Raw genomic sequence first — 21477 nt, 5'->3', positions numbered from 1 at the left:
GATCCTTGGGGGACGACGGGGACTGGCGAGGGCAGGGGTAGATGAGTGGGCGGGGTCAGCGAGGAGCGGGCAGGTGACAGGGCAGGTAAGGGAGTGGGCGGGGCCTACGAGAAGGGGCGGGACAAGAGGGGACTTGGCCGGCGAAAACTAGAACCCGGATGCGGGAGGGGCCTGCGGGGAGGAGCCGACGAGGAGGGGCAGTGCCCGAGCTCCGGGATCACGCTCCCGCCCTGCCCGCAGGTATAGCCGCATCGTGGGCGGCTGGGACCTGCTGCCGCGCGCGCTGCTGAGCTCGCTGTCCGGGCCAGTGCTGCTGCACGCGCCTGTCGTGGCGATAACGCAGGGGACGCACGAAGTGCGCGTGCACATCGCCAGCTCGCGCAGGGCCCGGAGTCTGAAGGCCATGACCGCCGACGTGGTGCTGCTGACGGCTAGCGGGCCGGCGCTACAGCGCATTACCTTCTCGCCGCCGCTGTCGCGCAGGCGGCAGGAGGCGCTGCGCGCACTGCACTACGTGCCGGCCACCAAGGTGTTCCTGAGCTTCCGCCGGCCCTTCTGGCACGACGAGCACATCGAGGGCGGCCACTCGAGCACCGCCCGCCCGTCGCGCGTGATATTCTACCCGCCGCCGGGCGAGGGCGCGCTGCTGCTAGCCTCGTACACGTGGTCGGACGCGGCGGCCTCGTTCGCGGGCCTGAGCCCAGAAGACGCGATGCGCGTGGCGCTCGACGACGTGGCGGCGCTGCACGGGCCGATTGTGTACCGGCTCTGGGACGGCAGCGGCATCGTCAAACGCTGGGCCGAGGACCCGCATAGCCAGGGCGGCTTCGTGGTGCAGCCGCCGACGCTCTGGCCCGAAGACAAGGAAGAAGGGCCGGACTACGACTGGGCGGTCCCCTACGGCCGCATCTACTTCGCCGGTGAGCACACGGCCTACCCGCACGGCTGGGTGGAGACCGCTGTCAAGTCGGCGCTGCGGGCGGCGGTGTTGATCAACAGCCGAAAGGAGCACGCGCTGGTCGACAGCGACGCCGAGGAAGGGGTTGTGCGCCTGGTACCCAGCCGTCCCCGCTGCGAGTTCCAAAAGGGTGGTGCCACCGACGCCCCGGCTGCACAGAGGATAACTGCTCGGCACACCACCCACAGGAGACCCGAGCATTAAAAGTATTTTCAGAAAAAGCCGTGTGGTCCTGCCCTCTCCCTGGGTTCAGTCGCTTCCCCGGTTGCCTGGAGCAAAACCATTAGCCTTCGTGGTAGAAGGGGCGGTGCCTATTCTGGAGCCCCCAGAAGCTGCCCTACTTCTCCCTGGGCAATGGGGCTCCACTGGGGGGCGGGGGACAGGACTGACACCAATTTGCACCACTGGGAAGTGGTAATCACAGTGTCCACTCCGGCTGTCATTGAAACAGATGGAGTCCTGATGCCAGTAACAAAGCACAACGGACAGTGGGTTAAACAAAAGTTTATTTTTTTTTTTTCACATAACAAGAAGCTGGTAAGCAGAGTCCCCAGAGCTTTTGAACAGCTCTGCAGGCCCTTCCATCTCGGTTATGTCTGGGATGTGTCCCCGCACAGCTACTGGTGTGGCCATACCCCAGCACCCCATCTTCACTCCTCCAAAAGCCCCAGATCCAGGCGGGGACAAAGCCCTACCTCCACGAGGCCACAAGCAGCCTTCTCTTACATCTCATTGGCTGGATCAGGAACACGTGGTCAGATGTCGGCTCTGCAGCATGGCCAAAAGGGACCACGAGCCACCACCCCCCTACCCATCCGGGTCCAGGCCAAGGTGGCAGCCCCCTTCCTCCACCTACACAAGGACAACTGGACACGAGAAGCGTCCCTTTAAGGCAATCAGCTCATTGGGAGGCTGCGGGAGGCACAGCGGGAAGGCCCGCCCGGTTCACACCCTTCCTCCCCCACCTCCGGGAGCTGGATAAAGTGCCTGTGCTGGCCGGCCGCCGGCCCCGGGGGTTAGGACTCTGTGCTTTCCTCTTCCTCCTCCTCCGGCAGGATCTCCAGGCTGCTGTCCGGCTGCGGGGCTGTGTCCTCGGGGGGCGGTGGGGCCGGTGGGGCCCGGGTGGGCGAGAGAGGCAGTGGAGAGGTAGGGGGCGAGGGACTTCGGGGCTCTGCGGGGGGCACCAGACCTAAGACCTCCTGCACGTTGTGGGGCAGCTCCTGGAGGGTTGGGGGTGGAGGCGAAAAGTCAGCGGTTTTACCCCTGGAGGGTGGGGAAGGCTGTTGGGAGAGGTCGGGGACTCACCGGGCAAGCGGTCAGCTGCCGGTAGAGGGCCTCAGCCCGCGTCAGCACGTCCTCCACGCTCAGCTTCATGGTCAGCTCGTTGATATGCTGTGGGAGGGGGTGGGTCAGGCCTGCCTGCCTGCCAGCACTCAACCACCACCGCCCGAGCGCCCACTCTGTGCCTCGTGCTGGGGATACAATGGAGGAAAGACAGACTGGGTGGACCCCGGGGGCTGGGGGGGAAGGGGAGGCATGCCCCTTCAGGCTGCTTGCCACAGGCAGGATACAACGAAGGGAAAGGACCCTGAGATCCACCCCTGTGGCCCTGCCTCGCATTAATGTACTGGGGAAGGGGCAGGTCCCCCCTTCATGTGCTGGCCACACTCTGAGGGCACTGCTGGGAGCCAGGGATGGGATGGAGTAGGAGAAAAACAGGCCAGGTCTCATGGCTGTGGTGCTCACCGCTTAGCCAACCATACTTTCAATAATCCTATTTTGACTACCTACGACTTGACTACCTACCTTTGACTAACTACGACCTGTGTCACAGGCATAGTGCCAGCCTCCACTGAATTCACAGCTCAGCTGACGTGTCCATTTATAGAGGTCAGGATGGGCAGGGAGAAGGGGAGGACTGGGAAGGAGCCAGGGCCTCACCTTGAGGATCTCATTGGAGCCGAAGCCAGAAAGCATGAGGGTGTCCCGCTCCATGTCCAGAATGGCACAGGCCACCAACAGGTGCAGATTGGGGCCGGGGAGCCCTGTCCACAGCACCTAGGAGAGCCAGAGCGAGCAGTCATGGCCCAGCCTCCGCCTGAAGTCCCACCCAGGTCTGCTCTACCCCTGCCCACTTCCCACCACCCTCTCAGCCCAGGACAGCTGACTGACTTCTCTCTCCTCTCTGCCCTCCCACCCGCACTGGCAGGCCCACCTCCCACAGCCGAAGGACGTCGGGGAAGGGGAATTCCCTCTTGAACCAGATGAGCAGCCACCGGAAGCAGAAGCAGAGGGAGCCAGAGTCCTGGGAGTCTAGAGGAAGACAGTGGTGGGAGGGGTGGTGCTCAGCCAAGAACAAGCTCAAAATCCATTCCCATCCCATCCTAATTCACAGCGTGCAAAAACCATTCCAATCCCATCCTAATTCACAGCGTGCAGGGTGGTCAGACTGAGACTCTAAGAAGTTATCCAGGCTGCAAGAATCTCTACCCGTCTAGGCAAGTAACTTACGCCCAGCACGGGAAGGCTTCGGAGCTGAGCCAGGAATGCTCTCTGTCAACAGAAACCTTTCCCATCCCTGCCTTCCAGACTCCCGATGAGTGAGCTAATCCCATGTCCCACCGTCACATAAAAGGGATGCAGGACACTCAGGGAAAAAATAAAATCTATCAATACCCAATGCCGGTGAGGGCGTGAGGAAATGGACACTCACGTACTCGGCTAGCAGAAACACAAGCTGGTAAAAATTTCCAGGAAAGCAGTGATGGGAATAAACATTTCACAAGCTGTAAAAACATCTGCCCCGAATACAATGCCACTTCTTGGAATTTAGCCTCAAAAAATTATCCAGACGATATTCATCATGATGAAAACTTGCAAATAACCCCAACGTCCCACAGGTCAGGTCAAATCTATTCTTGTACATACTTAAGACAGACAGAACGCCACGCAGTCGGGCGGCTTGTGTCCAAGCGCCCCCGGAAGTGGCCACGCCCAGGCCCCTCATCTGCAAAGTACAGGATTGAGGGGAGCCCGGAGGAGCCAGCTCGTGGGGCAGGCAGGGTGCGCAGGCCCACAGCTGCGCTCGCTGAGGTTTTGCTCCAAACCTCAATCCTGCTTTTACATATAAATGTTGGGTTCCAGCTTTTGCAGGGATATCTCCCTCGTCTGGATTAGGACCAAATGTCCTGGATACTGTCAGCAGCCACTTCCATAGACTCGGTGGCGGGGCTTGCGCCCCCCCCACCCTCGCCTGCCCGCTGGGACACTTACCCAGGAAATCGCAGAGCGGCGGGTCCAGCACCCTCAGGAGCAGCAGGAGCTGTCCGAGCTGTCGTTTCATTGTCTCCTGACTCTCCTCGAAGTTCCCGTGCTGCGGGAGGGACGGCCACATGAGGAACCAGACCCCCACCCTTTGAGGGGGCCTGTCTCCCGCCTGCCTCAGGCCTCACCACGAGCTCCATGAAGCCACAGAAACACCAGAAGGCATCCACCTCGTTCTGAATGACGTAGAGGATCGGGGAGAGGAGGTCACTCATGCCCTGGACGTAGCCTGGGGGGGGGATGGGAGGTCAGGGCCCAGCCCAGGCTCCCAGCGCCCCCCAAGGGAAGGCCTGGCCCCCAAGCCCTCGCCGGGCTGGCGTCGCACCGAGGTCAAAGTGGTACATGCAGTAGGTGAGGAGGATGTCGTTCAGCAGGCCCAGCCCCGGGTTCTCAGGACCCTCATAGAATTTGTTGGTCCGATCAGTACGGCTCACGTCTCTCTCTGTGAAGACAGGGCGCAGGATGCGAAAGTGAGAAGGCTGTGGGGGCCCGTCCCTCCTGGCCACGGGCACCAGCCCCCACTCCTCTCTTCGGCAGACCCTAGGAAGGTGTGAGTCGGTCCAGAAAGCACCTCGGACGCCCTCGCATGAGGCACTCTGCCTCACACTTGCCCGATCGCCACAGCCTCCCAGCAACCGACAGGTACTAAACCATCCACAGATGGGAAACTGAGGCCCAAGGGGGCCAAATCACTCGCCAAGATCTCACAGCGAGTACACGGCAGATTTGAACCCAAGGAGTCTGGCTCCCTTCCCCCTCTCCCCCTTTCCCCCTGCCCCATCCCTGGCTACTCTCACCCCTGCTTCCCACCCATCACCCCGCTGCAGATGACGTCATCCCTATTCCTGGGGAGGCAGGGGCTTCCCCTGTCCCCTCCCTGCTGTTTGCCATGTCTCCACCCCACCCCTGGCCCTTCAACCTACCGATGAGGCTGCGGTAACCGTGCAACAGTGAGTTCCTCCGCTCCTGCTCGGGGCTCACGGATTTCCACTGCAGCTTCATTCGGAAGTACTCATCCCTGAGGGGGAGGGAGAAGTGAGACATGAGGCCACCGAAGCAGGCCACCCACTCATCCTTGCCACTGTCCCCTTGCTGCTCCTTTCTGACATCTCTCATGACACAGAACGGCCTGGTGAGCTTTTCTTTAGTTTTGTTTAAAGCAATCTCTACCCACGACGTGGGGCTCAAACAGCCCCAAGATCCAGAGTCACACTCTCTACTAACTGAGCTTAGCCACGCACCCACTGTGGGCTTTTGTTCAAAGCCTGTCCTCCCTGCCGGACAGAGAGCACCAGGGCGGGGACCAGGACACGCAGCAGGGGCATGTGTACCAGGAAGGAGGAGAAGCGGGCCCCACTGGGTAAGGAAGCCCGCCGCAGGGTGATGGTGGCTGCGACACGATGTTGCTGGAACGAACACAGTGGTGCCCACCGGAGACGAGCCTGCCTGCTCACTGCCGTCCCTGTGTGTGACAGCAGGTGCCCAGCACGTGGCCGGCTCGACTGACGCTTGGGGAGCGAGCCCATCTGTGCACCGGTCATGTGTCAGGTACCGTGCCGGGATGGGGACATGTTCGACTTGGGAGGCTGGAGCTGGGTGGGGCGGCCACAGCTTCTCTCACTCACGTTTTCTTGCGCACGTGGGCCTTGTGCTCCTCGGCTGAGCCCTCCCAGCTCAAGTACCCCAGGAGGAACTTCCAAGCTTCGCGCCTCAGGCTGGGGCTCAGACCCTGGGGGGGAAGAGCAGGGCCAGTGGCTCAGAAGAGCCTCCCCCGGCCACCCGCGCGCCCTACCCAGTCCCCCCACCCCACAGCACACACCCGGCGCCTTACCCCCGAGAAGATGCGGGCCTTCAGCACAGGGACCTGTTGCAGGCGGCCCTCGGGGCCCACGTGGTGGGCCCACTCCTCCTCTGTGACTGGAGGTGTCCGCTCCACAGCTGGCCGCGGCCCCAGCTCCACCTGCACGACACAAGGCAGGTGAGCTCGGGGCCTCCCACGTCCTTTCCAGCCCCGTCCCCGGCCACCTGCAAGGTAGCTCAGAGCCCTTCGCAGCTCCACAGGCAGCTAATGTGCAGGGTGGGAAGCATCCCCTTCCCTGGGTCAGTGCCAAAGTCACCCTCCGTGTCAGGAAGAGCCCCCCCCCCGACAATAACAGGGAACAAGTACACAGACTAAAAGCACTCTCCTCGAAGTCACTCCTCATGCGATCTGATGATTGGGGTGCTGTATCATTCCCGTTACTGGGGAAAAGGAGGCCCAGGGAATTACAGCCACTTGCCCAGGTGACAGCCAAAAGACAGCAAGGTCCACCTGATACTCACACAGGAAATGACCTCAAACCCAGGCTCCGGCTCGTCATCAGGGGGTGGAGGAAGGTCGGGGGAGGCCCCCTCTGGGTGTGGCTGCAGGGCTCCCCGGAAGAAGTTGGTCACACGGGAGAAGCTGCTAAAGGTGGTGGAGTAGGGGTCCTGGAGAAAGCGCTGTGGACAGCGCCAAGGGGGTCGTCACAGCTGCACCCCATCCTGCTTTGCCCACTACAGTCCACCCCTCCCTGCCCACAGAGGCCAGGCTGGGCACTGGGACACTCACAGACACCACGTTGGAGCTGTCCTGGTCAAAGAGCTGGAGGTGGTGGAAGGAGCTGGAGAGCGCCGAGGAGTCGTGGGGGAAGACAAGGTAGAGGCGGGAGTCCTGTGGGGAGCTGGGGAGGGGGTGATGTGGTGACACCCAGGCAGAGGGCCACACATGTGTCCCCTGCCCCTCAGGGTCCAACTGCCCCTGGGGAATCCCTCACCTAGGGCCTGACCACAGCTGGACCCCAGGGGGGGGACACACAACCCACGGCTGGCCACTGAGGGCCAAGGGCCTTCCACCTCCCAGGGCGACTAATACAGGCACAGGCCAGTAAGAGGCGGCTCCGGGATGCTGCTGGGGAAGGAGCTGCTTCGGTCACTGGGGCTGCTAAGGGATGCCCAGAGATCGATACCAACTCAGAGGGAAAAAGAACAGTTCTTCCTAGCGTGCTGAAATCAAACCACCCCTTGGCTTTGTGATTACACATGCCAGTTGATTCCCTTCATCTACCTTTAAATCAGTCTGTTTGTTTCACAGCCCTGAGGGGCCAGGCTGCAGCCTCAGGCGGCCAGGGCCTGCCCCAAAGGCCCGGTGCTGGGAAAAGGCTCACCTGGCTAACAGCAGGTAGCGGCTGAGGACACGGAGAAGGGCGCGGGTCCCTCCGCGGTGAAAGTGCAGGGCAGGGAGGGAGCCTCCGGCCTGGGTCACCAGGACCAGGTAGGCCCAGCTGAGGCCTGGCTTGGACCGGCGGATGGACTTGAGCTCCCCGAGACTCACCGAGAAGGCCCAGGAGCCCCGGGGGGAACTGGGCTCTGCACCTAGGGAACAGCAGTGTTGGGAGCAGCCGTGGGGAGTCAGAGGCAGCACAGATATCCACTGGGAGCCGTCTGGGAGCCCTGGGTCACCTCCTACCTCCTTGGAAACACAACTGACGTGCTCTAAAATCTCCCTTGGCTCCCCGTGGCCCTCAGAGTGAAGACCATGTTCTTAACCTGGTGGCAGGCCCCTCAGGTCTCTCTCCTGCCCCCTGCGCATCTCATCTCCAGCCCTTTCTTCACTCCAGACCCCACACTCGAGCCCGCGCTCTAGTGTCCTAAACACACTCAGGGCCCTGTGCCTCTGGCCTTGTACGGCTGCCTTCTCTGCTGGGGAGAAAACTCCCAGGTGTCCCCCAGAGCCAAGGGCTGGCATCAGCTCCTCCTGGAAGGCTTCTCCACTCCCCAGACAGGCTGGATGCCTCCTCTGGTGCCCCCAGCACCCTGTAAGACTCCAGGATAGCCCAAATCATCCTCTCACCCTACAACTGTCACCACCACAGCCTGGAAACCTTCACAGGCAGGACTCACGTGGGGGTGCCCACAACCAATCCAGGAGCCCGTGAGATGAGCAAGGCTGCAAACCCTGGAGACCGTGCCAGGCTGGACCTGGGCTGGGGACAGTCCTGCACCCCAATCCACTCTCCTGAGACTGGAAGGCCAGCGATGACTGTGGCCAGCAAAGCCCGTGGAGCCGTGACCACTAAGGGTAAGGCACGTCTCCACCTGCCCCTCAGGGGCACCCACTCAGCCTACCTCTAGTGGGCTCAGAGTGGCGGGACTGTGGCCGCACAGTGCTGATAACAGCCCAGTCGGGTTCATAGCCAGGGTCAAAGGTCGGCTCCTCCTCAGAGGTGCAGGAGTCACCCCCACTGACATCCTTGGGAGAAGAAAGGAAGAGAGTGAGGGGCTGTAGATTCAGGGTTTTTAGATCCGAGCTTCGAGGCAGCCTTGGAAGGCAGCCCCAATGAACAAACAGGGAAACCGAGGCAGACAGCAGTGCAGTCACATCTGATAGCGCTGGCCATAGGCCATGCGAAAGGACAGGGAGGGGACAAAGTACATGATCGCTGCAGAAGCTAGGAGTCCCTTCCACAGTCCCTTTCACGGTGTGCCTTCCTGTCAGGCAGAGACTGGAAGGCGAAAACTACATTTCCCAGACTCCTTTGCATCTAGAGGTCAGGACACAAGGCAAAGGCGAGCGGAAAGCAGGAAGGAGGCAGGGACAACTTCCTGCCGCTCTGGCCGGCCGGCCCTGTCACTGACGATGGAGACTCCGGTTTTCCCACACACACAGAGGTGACTAGGGTAGCAGTGGTGCCTAGCTCAGTCTCCCAGAGCCTGGTCACTAGCTTGGTGAGCGCCAAGTGGCTTCCTGCCCTTGGGTGGCAGCTCGGGTGGTAGTGTTCTTGGGTCTCCACAGGTCCCACGAAGATCTCTCCCCACTGTCCTCATTTCGGAGGTGGCGGCAGCTCCCCTGGCAGGTCAGTTCTGCAGGGTCAGTCCTGTTCTGCTAGCCCTTGTAAAAACTCGGCAAGCTCTACTTGTCCGCCTTTAATCCCTTCAAGCTGAAAGTAACTGGAGCGTTCCCTGACTCCTGCAATGAAACCCTGCTTGAGGGGACCGTGTTGGAAGGACCCAGATGGTGGGTCTACCCGAAAGCCGTTTCTGCTGCTCTTTCCAGGTTGACACAGCCCCTCCCACAGCAGAAGCTAAAACCTCCCACTATTTGCTTTCTCCACCTTCCCTATGGTTCCGAGTGGCCTCGGGCCCCACCTCTGGCCAGTGGGAGCTGAGATGCCATTTGTGCGGAGTTTAAAACAAGGGAAATTCCTGATAAAAAAGACACCTACGGGGGTGAACACCACCCTATTCAGGCCAGTCTTTGGGTGCTGCAGGGAGAACATGGTGTCTAGAGCTTTGGCACCCAACTAGGGCCACGAAGGGAGTCACAGAGACACCGGTCCACGAGGCTGCTGAACCAGCCCTGCCAAAGCCATCCCTGCCCTCCGGGTCTTGTGAGGTGAATGTGACGTTTCACCAATGTTTACATAAGGAGAGTCAGTACTTCCTTCCGCCAGCGTCTGCAGCCCTCTGCCTCTAGGGCACACGGCAGGATTGCAGCTCACTGAGCTCTACTGGCTGGGGGGAGCCATGCAACGAGTTCTGACCAAAGGGCTGCGATGTACCCCTTCCAAGATGGGCTGTTTAATCACCAGGCAAGAGCTCTTGCCCTCTGCCACAAGGAATGGTAGCTGCTCTAGCAGCGTGCTTCTCTGAGTAATCACGACGAACAGAGCTCCTTGGCCAACCTGCAACACACATATAAAGTGAGCAAAACCAGCCCAAAAAGCTGGAGCTCCAGCAGCCTTTTTGGACCACAAGGCAGCCGTGAGGATAGCCACCACATGCCGAGGACGGCAGAGCAAAGATGGAAGGAAGCTGGGTTGGTGATGACATGTGGACTTGGACTTGTGCTGCTGACTTCTGGACTTTTCGACGGGAGAAGTAGGAGTTTCTATCAGGCTGAAGCCACCATCACTTCTGTTTCTATTCCACACGGCCAAAAATAACTCGTAGCTGATGCGGAGTTTCTGAGAAATGTCTTGCTTTTCCTGATGAGGACAGATATAATTGGCACCCTGCTTGCCCCCCTCTTCATGCCTTAAAAGGCAGATGCCGGGGCTGCAGCTGAACGAGTCATCTAAAGGTGACCAGGGCACGCACAGGAGGGTCTCAGTGATCCAAGCCCTGACGTCGCCAGCCAAAGCCAGCAGCCCCATACCTCTTTGACTGTCTTGTGAAAGGAGAGAAATAAATTTGTCTGCTTAACCTGTCGTTGGCCAAATGTTGTGTTCCTTGCAGCTAAGCGTATCTGGCGTGCCTATGGGCCTTTTCCGCTGAAGCCTGTCTCAGTGGGTTTCTGTTAGTCAAAAATAACAGTGCTGAGGAAGACAGCCACATTTTCAAGAAAGGCACTAGGCCGGCCCGTGAGGCTGACGAAAAATGCAGAATGCTGGTTGCTTCTTCCTCAACCCTGGGAAGCCAGGTTCCTCAGCAGAATTCTGGAATCTCCATTTGTTACCCCCACCAGGTTGTTCAAAGCCCCAGTGCCCCAGGTGAGTCTGCTTTCTCTTCCCTGGTGCATCACTCTAACCTTCTCTGACTTCCCAGACTCCAACCGTCCTCCATTAGAGCTTCTGCCCATCCCCCGCATGGCTTCCCAAGGGAGTTTTCCACACCCACACCCTTCTCCTCCTTCCCCGGGTGCCCCTAGAACACAGTCCAAGCTTCTCAGTCGGGCATTTCAGGCCCAACCACCTTCCCAGCAAACCCCTCTACAGACAGATCCCATTTCCTCCTGTATCCTGAAACGCTCTTCCCCCTGCCATCCCTGAAATACTTTCTTGCCCCCTTCGCATCCTTCGAGTTCTAGTGCAAATGTCTGCTCCCTCCAGAAAGGGGCAGGCCTCTGGAACCAGAGCATCTGGGTTCACACCCAAGTTCCAACACCTCCTAGCTTTCTGACCTTGCAAAAGGGGCTTCTGATCATTGTGCCTCTGTTTCCCAAAATAGAATGGGTGTGAAGACTGAGGCAGCGTCTGGGTCAGGCTCATCTCCGGGTCCCAGCACAGGGCCTGGTGACGAAAAGTCTCACAAGTCTCTAATAATGAGAAGGGCAAAGTCTGGCACCCGGAGTAGGAGGGAGTACTGGAAAGTGTACTTTCTGCCTCCAGGGAAATGCCACACCCCTTCAAGTTCTTGTGGACTAAGAGCCCGTGGAACCCAAATCCACAGGCTGTGTTGTCCTTATGCACCCTTACAGAGCTCTCCCAAAGAGAAAAGGGGCTGAGAGGGCCGCTGTCCCCATGGCTATGAATCTCACGGTGTCTTCTTGCTTTCGAATGGGCATCTTCAGGCCCATTTCACAGAGAGAAGAAAACCAAGGGGCAAAGAGAGCCTGGATCCCAACCAGGACCACACATGCTCCAAGAATAAGTCTAAGATTGCACCCAGGTCCTTCAAATGTCTTCCACTGCCCGAACCTGGAAAAAAGCAAGTGGAGAAAGGAGAAGGGAGGAAAGCCTACCTTCTTGGAGAAGAGAATTTGGGTGGAATCTCCAGCCTCCTCTACGGGAACCCAGTGCAGGACGACATCACTGTCCTGAGGAAAGGAGAGAGGAGTTAGAGAGACTCCCCTCTAATTTCCCCAAGCCCTATTTGCAAACTTCTTCCCCCGTCTGGACCCTCAGGCTTACAAAGCCCCCTCTCCCGCTCCAGTCCGCAACCCCTGCCTTCCTACGGTCCCATCGTGACCTCCAGACCATACGCCTACAGATGCCGCCTCCATCGATGCTCCCTCCCGGCCCACCTTCTCCACAACGCGGATGACGCCAGCGATGAGAGAGTCCGGATCTTGGTGCTTCTTAGCACTGGTGTGCAGGTACACGCCGCCCTTCTCAAACACCACCTGGGGACAGGAACCAGTGAGAGGCGGGACCCAAGCGCAGGAAGACACCCAGGGGGCGGGGCCCAGAGGAGCGTCCCAGCCGCCCACGGGGCGGGGCTAAAAGGTAAGGGTCTTCTGTAGGGCAGTGGAGGGGAGGGTGACAGCGCATTTATAAAAGAACGATGTGTTCGCTAAGGCTCAGCCGGACTCCCAGAGCCCCGGCAGGGCGTTGGGGCGAAGCAGACTACCGGCGGGCGTCGCTTCGCATCTACAGAAAAGAAAGAACGCGTTTTCAGTGCTTACCCTGTAACCGGCTCCCTCCATAGCCGCGACCGAGGTCCCACTCCCCCGGCCCTCTCCCTTTCCGGGTCATCGTGCTGTCACATCCGGATAGGAGACTCCCCTCAAGCCTGGACAGTGGTAGCGCCCTTGCTTGTTGTAGAACAGGAGTGGATGTAACCATCCTTCAGAATGGGGTGGTTGAACTTTGAATCGCGAGGTTGTAAGTCACATGGCGCATACGGCGAAGGTGGAGCAGGCCAGCGAAAGTGCGCAAGCGCAGTGCTGCTCCCCTAACCACGAAGTAAACAAGGGGGAGGGTCCAAGGGCTCCACCCCCTCGCCCAAGCTCGCTCCGAAACGCCTACTTCTTTCTCCATATTGTATACTGGCATCGAAGCCAAGCAGATGCCATTTTGCTCGAGGGCACGGCCAAAACCTGTCAGCTGCGGCCATGTTAATGCGGGGCAGTCCCATCTCTTTGAGGGGCGCGGCAGCGAGGTCCTGGAAAAGAAACGGGTAAAGGAAAAGAAGGTGAGAGGAGGTGTACGTCACAAGAGGTGCTTAGGGACTTGGGTTAATGGGATGAAGCCGTCAGTATCCCCAGGAACGAAGCGGACCCAGTCGAATTCCTTAGTCACCGTCGGGAGACGGCGGTCTGGGCCGCCATATTGAAGCCTGGCAAACCGAAGCAAAAAAAGTTGCCATATTGGATCTTTCCCACCCTTGGTGCTGAAGGGGAATATAGGCTGGAGGGAGAATCCATATATATTTTGGGCACGTGATGCCAGGCTTGTTGCCATGTCGTTAATGGGCACTACTTTCCTCCATTTCTGTGGAAAAGATCGACGATGGGTGAAGGGCGTTAGGTCGCTGGCCTTAGTTTACTGTAGCCCTGAGAGTGCACGTGCCGACGGCCGTATTTCTTGGGAGCAAATCGAAATGGTTCTGGCTTGTTTCCGAGCAAGCTGAAGCCCTTTCGCCATCTTTCTTATGGGCACCGTGCTGTCGCAATTGCCCTACTGCCATCCGGTGATGTTCCCCTGGCCATTTTGGTCTCGGGCGGTCCGGATAAGGGAGGCGGAGTGTGCAGCATGGAGGCGTGCCAACCACGCGGAAGTGACGCAAGACGCCGCCATGTCTTTTGAGGGCGGCGACGGCGCCGGGCCGGCCATGCTGGCTACGGGCACGTGAGTGGAGGCGGCGTTGTGAACCGCGGTGTGGGGAGGATTTGGCCGTCCGGAGGAGAGGGGCGCTGGGAGGGCGAGCCGCTCGCGGGAGGGGTATGGCCTGAGTAAATCAGAGGGCAGAGATCTTCCAGCGACGCTACGCTGAGCTCTGGAAAGGGGTCGCCCGCGGGAACCGTTGTGTTTGGCCCAAGGCAAAACCTAGACAGCCTTATCCTCCGGTCCCCAGACCCACTAGGATCCTTGCCTTGGTCGTGGACCATGTCCACGGGGTCTGGGGGTTGTTCGGGGGGGGACTCGGGGCGCCCCTCACCCGTCCATAGGCGGGACTTCCGGTCCTGGCCCCAACTGGGCGGGATTTCCTGTTTTCTTCCTAGAGAAGTGGGTCTTTCCAGGACCCCCGGGCGAGGTGGGGGAGGAGGTCTCTGAGAGGTCGAGAAATGTCCAGACGTTCATCTTTCCCCGGGCTATGCGGGGTGGAGATGGGGAGGGCATCCTCGACTTTCTCCCACTTTGGGGCGGGAGGGGGGGCGCTGCCAGTTTGACAGGTGGTTGGAAGGGGGCTTCACTAGCATCCCTCATTCTTTGGCGGACTTTGCCTCTTTCCTCACCTCTTTCTAGAGTGATTTTCTTCAGTTCACCTCCTCATTTCATGCTAAGAGGCCAATTACTTTAGCTCTCCCCTCCGCCTCCTGTGGGGCACAAGTCTCACCTCTCCCTAATCCTAAACTCAATTTGGGGGGCTGGGGAACCCGCCATCCATCTCTGAGCTCCTTAGAGGGTACAGGACTTCCTCCAGCCACTGAAAGGGTGGAGTCTCCCCCGGTCTTGGCCACTCTACTTTTGGAGAACTAATTCCAGAGAGCTCCCAGGCCTTAGCAGAGAGGTGTGAGTTGCCCTCCTCCTATTTGCCCAGGCCTCCTCTTTACAGTGGGGGGACCCTCACACCCACACACACCCCATTTCACTCTTTTCAATCCTGTAACTACTCTCAGATCTAGGACAGAGAGTTTTATTCTGATGCCCCAAGGATGTGAGAGCCCCAGCCAGGCCTACCACTGCCAGGCTGTGTGACCTTGGGGCAGTCATTTCCCTGCCCTGAGCCTTAATTACCTCCATCAGCTAGGGGAGACCCTGAGCACCTCTCAGTTCTGTTGGATTTTGAAGTCAGGCAGACAGCAGAGTCAGCCCTGCTCTGACCCATTTAACTTCTGGGCCTTCTGACCAGTAGCTGAGGCTCTCTGAGTCTCACTTTCCCCCTCTGGACATAAATCTTTCCTGATAAGGAAGGCGAGATGGCATTTGGAATTAAGAACAGGCTCTCTTTTCCAGCTGTATGACCCTAATCAAAACACTGAATCTCCCTGGCCCTCGGTTTGCAACTGTGAAGTGGGGTGAAGCCCCTCCCTCATAGGGTTGGGGAGAGGGTGGGATGAGAATGGTGATGACCCGCTTGCATGGCTGCCTGGCCTGTGGGAGGTGCAGGGTGACTTTGCTGTGGGGTCTGCAGGATTGGTGCCGGTTGTGCTCTCGCTGCGGGTGGCTTCCAGCACGGGCTTTGTACTCCAGGAGCCTTGCTTGTCTCGTTCGTGAGGTAACAGCTCCCACCTTAGTGGGTCAGGTAGGAGGTGAACAGACAGGTGTGGGCTCCCTACACGGAGTCGGTGCTCAGCAAACACTGGCTTATGTGATGATGAGTTGAGAAGGGCTGGCGAATTGAAATCAAGCTACACATGACCCTGGCTGGACCAGAACGTTGCTTGAATTCCTCCAGTGACGGCATGCCCCCTACCTCCCTGAGGAGGCTCCTTGGCTTCCCAGCAGCCCTGGCTCAACCACTGGTTTACAGGAAGAAGAAAAATGAGGCACAGAGAGGGCCAGTGAGTGGTCTGAGGGCACACAGCAGGTTTGAGATGGCAGGAAGCCAGCCCCCTTGCCCCTTGCTCTTTTCTCTCTCTTTTTTAAAAGTATGTTTATTCATGTAAGTAATCGGTACACCCAATGTGGGGCTTAAACTCATGAGCTCGAGATTAAGAGTCCCATGGTTTTCCAGTTGAGCCAGCCAGGCGCCCCAGCCCCTTGCTCTTTTCATCTCATAAGGAGATGCATCCAGCAGATTGTCTGCTTAGGGCTGACCTGTCCTGGGGCACAGCTCCCTGACCTTGGGGAGCTCACAGTGTGATGGAGGAGGCAGATAGAGGTACAGTTATCACAAGCTCAAGGGACAGTGAGCTATAATGGGGGTAGCCCAGGGCACTGCGGGCCTAGGGAAGGCATCTGTTCCATCGTGGGGGATCAGGGAAGACTTCAGAGGAACTGGCAGAACAGTCTTGTAGGAAGTACAAAACTTCGCGGATGGCGTCGGCGCGGAGAGCAGCTTGTACACATTTTCTGCTCCGCGCCTGCTCTCCGAGGCCAGCCACGGTGCTGGGCAGGGCTGGTGGCTCAGAGATGAATCCTACAGGCTCACCCTCAGGAGGCTCCCCAGTGGCTGGGGAGATGGAGGTGGATGCAGACGGTCCCCAGAGAGCCATGTGCTTGAATGGGGGGATTCTCAGGCGTTGTCGGAGCCCGAAGAGGGGGAACTGACCCGATCTGGGGTGAGGGCAAGCTCCTTCCACACTAGGGTGAGAGAAAGATTGACAAGTAACTGGAGGACACGTGATCTTGACTGAAGGCCTCAGGCCCCAGAAGTCTGGAAGGCTGTGAGTCTGAGCGGCCACGACCTTGTCCTGGGGATACTCGGTGTAGTGTAGAAGGATCCCCAAGGGGCCGCGCATGGCGAAAACTAGAGGCTAAGAGGTTCAGGAAGAGGCAGGAATGATGGACGGGCAGAAAAAGAATGCCGGCCATGCATATCATTTCAAATCTAGAAGCCGCATTAGAAAAGTAAAAGGACAACAGATGACGTTCATTTCCGCCATATATTTTATTTAGCCATCGTATCTGAAATGTCATCTTTTCGACACGTAGTCAACATCAGACTGCCCGTGAGACCTCTGACATCCACCTTCTTTGTACTAAGTCTTCAAACGTCGGTGCGGATTTCGTACTCACGGCCCCTCTCACCTTGGACCCGCCACATCTCACGTACTCCTTAGTCACATGTGGCTGGTGGTTCCCATATTGGCCAAGGCAGGGCCAAGAGGAGGGACTGGGGCTGTGGGGACAGGGCGGGGCAGGAAGGCCGGGGCTGGAGGGTTGGGGACGAGGAATTTAGGATGGGGAGGAATTTAGGGGAAGGGGCTGAGCTCAACTGGGACAAGGTGGCTGGGAGGGACAGGAGTGGCGATTAGGGGCGGGTGGACACCGGGGCGCCAGTGTAGACGGTGTGGTTGGGCCTCAGCTCTCTGTCCTGCTCTGCCCTGCAGGGCGTGGATGGCGTCGGGGCGCCCCGAGGAGCTGTGGGAGGCGGTGGTGGGGGCCGCTGAGCGCTTCCGGGCCCGGACAGGCACGGAGCTGGTGCTGCTGACCGCCGCGCCGCCCCCGCCACCCCGCCCGGGCCCCTGTGCCTATGCAGCCCACGGCCGTGGGGCCCTGGCCGAGGCCGCCCGCCGCTGCCTCCACGACATCGCCCTGGCCCACAGGGCTGCTGCCGCCGCCCGGCCCCCCGTGCCCCCACCAGCACCACAGCCACCCAGCCCTGCGCGGAGCCCACCTCGGCCCACCCTGGCCAGGGAGGAGGACGAGGAAGATGAGGACGAGCCGACAGAGACTGAGACCTCTGGGGAGCGGCTGGGTGTCAGCGATAATGGAGGTGAGAGAGGCAGGGGCTGGGGTGGCTCTTGGCTTGGCAAGTTGCCTCCAAGGTCAGTTCTGGAAGGGTGGGACTTGCCTGTCTCTGAGCCCTGGTGTTTTGTGGCAGCCACAATCTCAAAGAGCCTGGGGGGCAGGCTGGCTTGCCTGTGCCTCGCTGTGTGACTTTGAGCAGGTCATGGTCCCTCTCTGAGCCTGTATCCTTATCCCAGCTCTGTGCTGGGAGGTGCCAGACACAGACACAAAGCCAACTCAGAGCCCTTTTTCTCCCCCCCTAAGATTTTATTTATTTGACAGAGCACAAGCAGGGGGAGGAGGAGAGGGAGAAGCAGGCTTCCTGCTCAGGGAGCCCGATGCGGGGCTCGTTCCCAGGACCCTGGGATCATGACCTGAGCCGAAGGCAGATGCTTAACCTACTGAAGCCACCCAGGCACTCCCGTCAGGCCATTTTCTTGAGGGACTCCCAGTCTGGCCAAGAAATTGGTAGTCCTGATGGGAGGCAGGGCCCTGTGGAGACCATGGAGCTGGGAGCTTGAGCAGAACAGGAGTTGTTTCCAAATCTGGGGCCCCTAACGCTTGTGAGAACCAAGAGAGGAGTTCCAGAGGCGTCAGGGATGTAGGCAACAGCCTAAGGAAGCCAGGGGGAACAGCAACAGGCTGTTTTGGAGGGGAATCCGAGGGAAATCCAGAGGTTGGATACTTCGAAGAGACTGGAGTACAACGTTAGGGCTTTGAAGAGTGAATAGGAGTTTGCAGGGCGGGCTCAATAAGTAGGACTTACTCATTTGTTGTTACTACTAACGCTTGTTTCTGCACTGGAGAAAACCCGCATAGGGTTCAGGGCACAGACTCTGGAGCCAGGTGGCCCGGGTTCAAATCCCCGTGACTCGGTTATTAACTGTGGAACTTTGGGCAAGTGATTTAACTTCTCTGTGCCTCCTGGTCCCCATTTGTCAAACAGGGATCATAATCATCTCATATTTGCTCGGTCTGTATTTTGAGTCCTTCATCCCGAACTGATCTTGCAGATTTCACGTTCAGCCAGGCAGTCGCTTTCACCTGAGGGTGTAACAGACAGAAGCGGGATTTGTTTGTGCCGATGACCAGGCAGACAACTAGGGGAAGGGTGTTTGAGGCAGAGGGAGTAATTCCAAAAGCCCTGCGGCTTGCGAGGGCCTGGCCGACGCACGGAGTGGGGAGGGGTGGGAGTGGCTGGAGGCCAGAGCACATGAGAAGCGGCGGGGACCCGACTGGCCTGTGTCACTAACACCATCCGCAGGGCTCTTTGTGATGGACGAAGATGCCACACTCCAGGATCTGCCCCCCTTCTGTGAGTCGGACCCTGAGAGCACAGACGGTAAGTGTCCCAGGCTGTCCCCACCCCCGGGGGTGCTGGGATGAAGGCAAGGACAGAGGCTGAAGTCCACCCTCTCTCCCAGATGGCAGCCTGAGCGAGGAGACCCCTGCTGGCCCTCCAGCCTACTCAGTGCCCCCGGCCTCAGCCCTGCCCACACAGCAGTATGCCAAGTCCCTGCCCGTGTCCGTGCCCGTCTGGGCCTTCAAGGAGAAGAGGACAGAAGCACGGTCGTCGGATGAGGAGAACGGGCCGGTGAGGGGCAAAGGGGAGAAAGAGAGGTGGGTGGAGGGAGGGACTCAGAGCCACTTCCTCCAGGAAGCCCTCAGGCATGGAAGCCACATTTCCTAGGACTGATCTTGCCCTCCACCTCATGAGGTGGGTTTTGGGCCAGAGCCCTAATGGTTTAACTCTTGCAGCTTTATGATGTACCCCAGTGCCTTGCAGAGAAAGTCTCTTCTGGGTTTTAGGAAGAGCTTCATTTATAGAATACCTGCTCCAGGCAAGGCACAGGTATTTTGGTATCCCCTCCAGAAGGGGAAACTGAGGCTCAGAGGGCTTAGATCACCTTCTTTCCCCACCCCACGTGTTCTTGGCTCCTCCTGGAATTTGCCCCTCTCCCACCTCCTCCGTTTCTCCCACACAATCCTGCATGTGGCCTTCCTGGGCTGGCCTCGGTGGCCCTTCATCTCCCAGCACTGAACCTCCCTGAGGCACAGGGAATATGTGACTCCCTGAGACCTCAGCTTGGAAGGGGCAGGGCTGGGATTGGAACCCAGCCTCCTTTTGGAAAGCCCGCGAGGGTGGAGGCCCTGGGGTCCCGGGGTCCCCTTCCCTATGGTGCCTCTCACTGGCCTCATTTACACCTTGGCAGCACCCACCCGCTGCTGCTGCTCTCTCCGTTACTGGGGGAAGCCCAGTTAATGTTTGAGGCCTGAGTGGTCGGGGTGCTGGGCTGCTCTCTGACCGGGCGGAGGTCCAGCCTCTGTCCGTGGCCTCTCCCATTCTGCTGGAGGCCAGGCCCAGCTCAAGGCGTCAGGCCATAAGGGAGATTGCACTAGTGGCTGGGGCTGCAGACAGGATGACAGGGCCCCTCCTGGGTGGAGGCCAACGTGAAAAGAAGTCCTTTCCCTANAGTGCCGGCAACACTGTAGTTGACAGTTCTTGAGCAATCACTGTGATGATTGTCTCAGACTCTGTCATCAGCCCTGCATTTAAAAGGGGAGGCTGAAGCCTCAGGAGATGAAATGCTTGTTGACAGCTTGTCAGGGGCAGAGGCCTGATTGTTACATGACTCAATGCCAAGCCCAACCCAAATCCTTAGACATGACACCCTCTGGGTGCACACAGCCTTGATGGTCAGCAGGGAAGCAACACTTCCGCTGTGTAAGAAGGAACTGGAAGGGCCGTGGGACAGGTAGCTGTTCTTGCAGATAGAGTCAGGCCAAGAAGGGGAGGAGAGGGGCAGGAAGGCTTCTTGGAGGAGGTGGTTTTGAGTTGCGTAGAAGGATCCTACACGGAGCAAGTCAGGGTAAAGGACCTTCCCGGCAGTAGGCAACAAGCGCTGGGGCGGGGGTGGGGGAGGGTGGAGGGGGTGTGGGAGGGGAGAGGGGGCGGGGCCGCAGCGGGCGCTGACCCCGCCCCGGTCCCGCAGCCCTCTTCGCCGGACCTGGACCGCATCGCGGCGAGCATGCGCGCGCTAGTGCTGCGGGAGGCCGAGGACACCCAGGTCTTCGGGGACCTGCCGCGGCCGCGGCTCAACACCAGCGACTTCCAGAAGCTGAAGCGGAAATACTGAGGCCCAGGGAGAGCGCTTCCCGGCCCAGTGTCCGCCCCGCCCCACACTACACCCCTGCCCCGCCCCCGGGGCCGGCCAATCCGAGTCAGACCCGGGACCGGCCTCTCAGGTCCCCGGGGCCCCGGGATTGCCCCCTCCCTGCCAATCCCCGCCGTCCACCCAGCCCACGCCCCCTCACGTGCCGAGGAGCGGGATTTATCTAGTTCCGCGATTGGGTCTGTCGCCGCTTTCTTTGCCCTGCGACAGGTTCTTTCGATTACGGGATTGGCTCCATCCCAGGTCGGGGCGTGGCTAGTTTAAAGCCCTCACGGGGTCAGCTGTCGTTTTTTGCCTAGCGACAAGGGCTTTGCTCGCGCGGCATTGGTTGAAAGAGGACAGCCAAGCCATAGGATTGGGTAGTGGCATGGGGGTCGCCATCCCACCCTTCCTGGGTTGTCCCGCCTGATTGGCTCCAGCCTCCTGAGGTCGTGGCCAAACCTTCCTCCGGTGCCCAGGATTGGCCTGCGGCCTTAAATTTACGTTCTTTACACTACTGGGACTGAGGTGGTTTTTGGCCAAGTCCTGACTACGTGCCCCTCTGCCCCCTCCCAGGGACAGCCCAATCCTGTCCTTGCGTCTGACACCCTCTCATTGGTTCCATCCCACAACAGCCTGCCAATCGTAGTCCGTCCTTGCAGCCAGGACGGCACCAGCTCCCGCCCCTCTCCCCCCACCCCCACAGGTGCCTTAAAGGGCCCTTGTCCACCCAAGGTGGGGGGCAGGGGCCCTCGCTCTCCGGCCCTTGTGTGGGGGAGAGAGTCGTGGGTGGGGATCGGGAGTTGGGAGGGGTGGTCTGAAATTAAAGAGTTTTACCTCTGATAAGTGAGTGTAAAGTGTGTTCATTCAACAAACACTTCCTGAAGCCGAATGAGCAGCATCTCATTGATTTTTCAATGCAAATCTGGGTGTTGGGATTATTGTTCCCATTTTACAGATAAGAGAT

General features: G+C 59.1%; 2 protein-coding genes across 3 annotated transcripts; one reads left to right on the top strand and one right to left on the bottom strand.

Moving 5' to 3' along the window:
* Positions 1-1446: 1446 nt before the first annotated feature.
* TBC1D17 (TBC1 domain family member 17) lies at positions 1447-12645 on the bottom strand. Its single transcript, XM_040634327.1, has 17 exons — positions 12426-12645; positions 12045-12143; positions 11763-11837; positions 8429-8552; positions 7468-7675; positions 6873-6984; positions 6605-6763; positions 6114-6242; positions 5908-6011; positions 5206-5300; positions 4608-4724; positions 4411-4511; positions 4232-4331; positions 3174-3271; positions 2900-3016; positions 2264-2350; positions 1447-2178 (listed from the first exon to the last, which is right to left on the bottom strand). Exons 1-17 carry the CDS (start codon positions 12444-12446, stop codon positions 1975-1977), a joined length of 1950 nt encoding a protein of 649 aa, XP_040490261.1. The 5' UTR covers positions 12447-12645; the 3' UTR covers positions 1447-1974.
* A 157-nt stretch (positions 12646-12802) lies between these two features.
* AKT1S1 (AKT1 substrate 1) lies at positions 12803-21350 on the top strand. 2 transcript variants are annotated; one of them, XM_040634326.1, is made up of 5 exons: positions 12803-12934; positions 16959-17344; positions 18623-18700; positions 18783-18952; positions 20352-21350. In XM_040634326.1, the coding sequence occupies exons 2-5, from the start codon at positions 16966-16968 to the stop codon at positions 20493-20495; spliced, it is 771 nt and encodes a 256-aa protein (XP_040490260.1). In that variant the 5' UTR covers positions 12803-12934; positions 16959-16965; the 3' UTR covers positions 20496-21350. The 2 variants fall into 2 exon arrangements, with proteins under 2 accessions (XP_040490260.1, XP_040490259.1); XM_040634325.1 differs by lacking the exon at positions 12803-12934 and adding an exon at positions 13523-13590.
* Positions 21351-21477: the final 127 nt, after the last annotated feature.

This window comes from Ursus maritimus, unplaced genomic scaffold, assembly GCF_017311325.1.
Source record: "Ursus maritimus isolate PB19 unplaced genomic scaffold, ASM1731132v1 scaffold_19, whole genome shotgun sequence".
In the NCBI taxonomy this organism is placed as follows: domain Eukaryota; kingdom Metazoa; phylum Chordata; class Mammalia; order Carnivora; family Ursidae; genus Ursus; species Ursus maritimus.
This window is presented reverse-complemented; position numbering and strand designations above follow the sequence as displayed.

Bases quoted from the DNA above. Each gene is read 5' to 3' on its own strand.
- TBC1D17 (XM_040634327.1), bottom strand. From the start codon at position 12,446: ATGGAGGGAGCCGGTTACAGG. The intron at 11,838-12,044 runs GTGGGCCGGGAG...TCCTTTCCTCAG, and splicing joins TCATCCGCGTTGTGGAGAAG to GACAGTGATGTCGTCCTGCA. The intron at 4,725-5,205 runs GTAGGTTGAAGG...CTGTCTTCACAG, and splicing joins CGGTTACCGCAGCCTCATCG to AGAGAGACGTGAGCCGTACT.
- AKT1S1 (XM_040634325.1), top strand. From the start codon at position 13,538: ATGTCTTTTGAGGGCGGCGACGGCGCCGGGCCGGCCATGCTGGCTACG. The intron at 18,701-18,782 runs GTAAGTGTCCCA...CCTCTCTCCCAG, and splicing joins GGACCCTGAGAGCACAGACG to ATGGCAGCCTGAGCGAGGAG. The intron at 18,953-20,351 runs GTGAGGGGCAAA...CCGGTCCCGCAG, and splicing joins CGGATGAGGAGAACGGGCCG to CCCTCTTCGCCGGACCTGGA.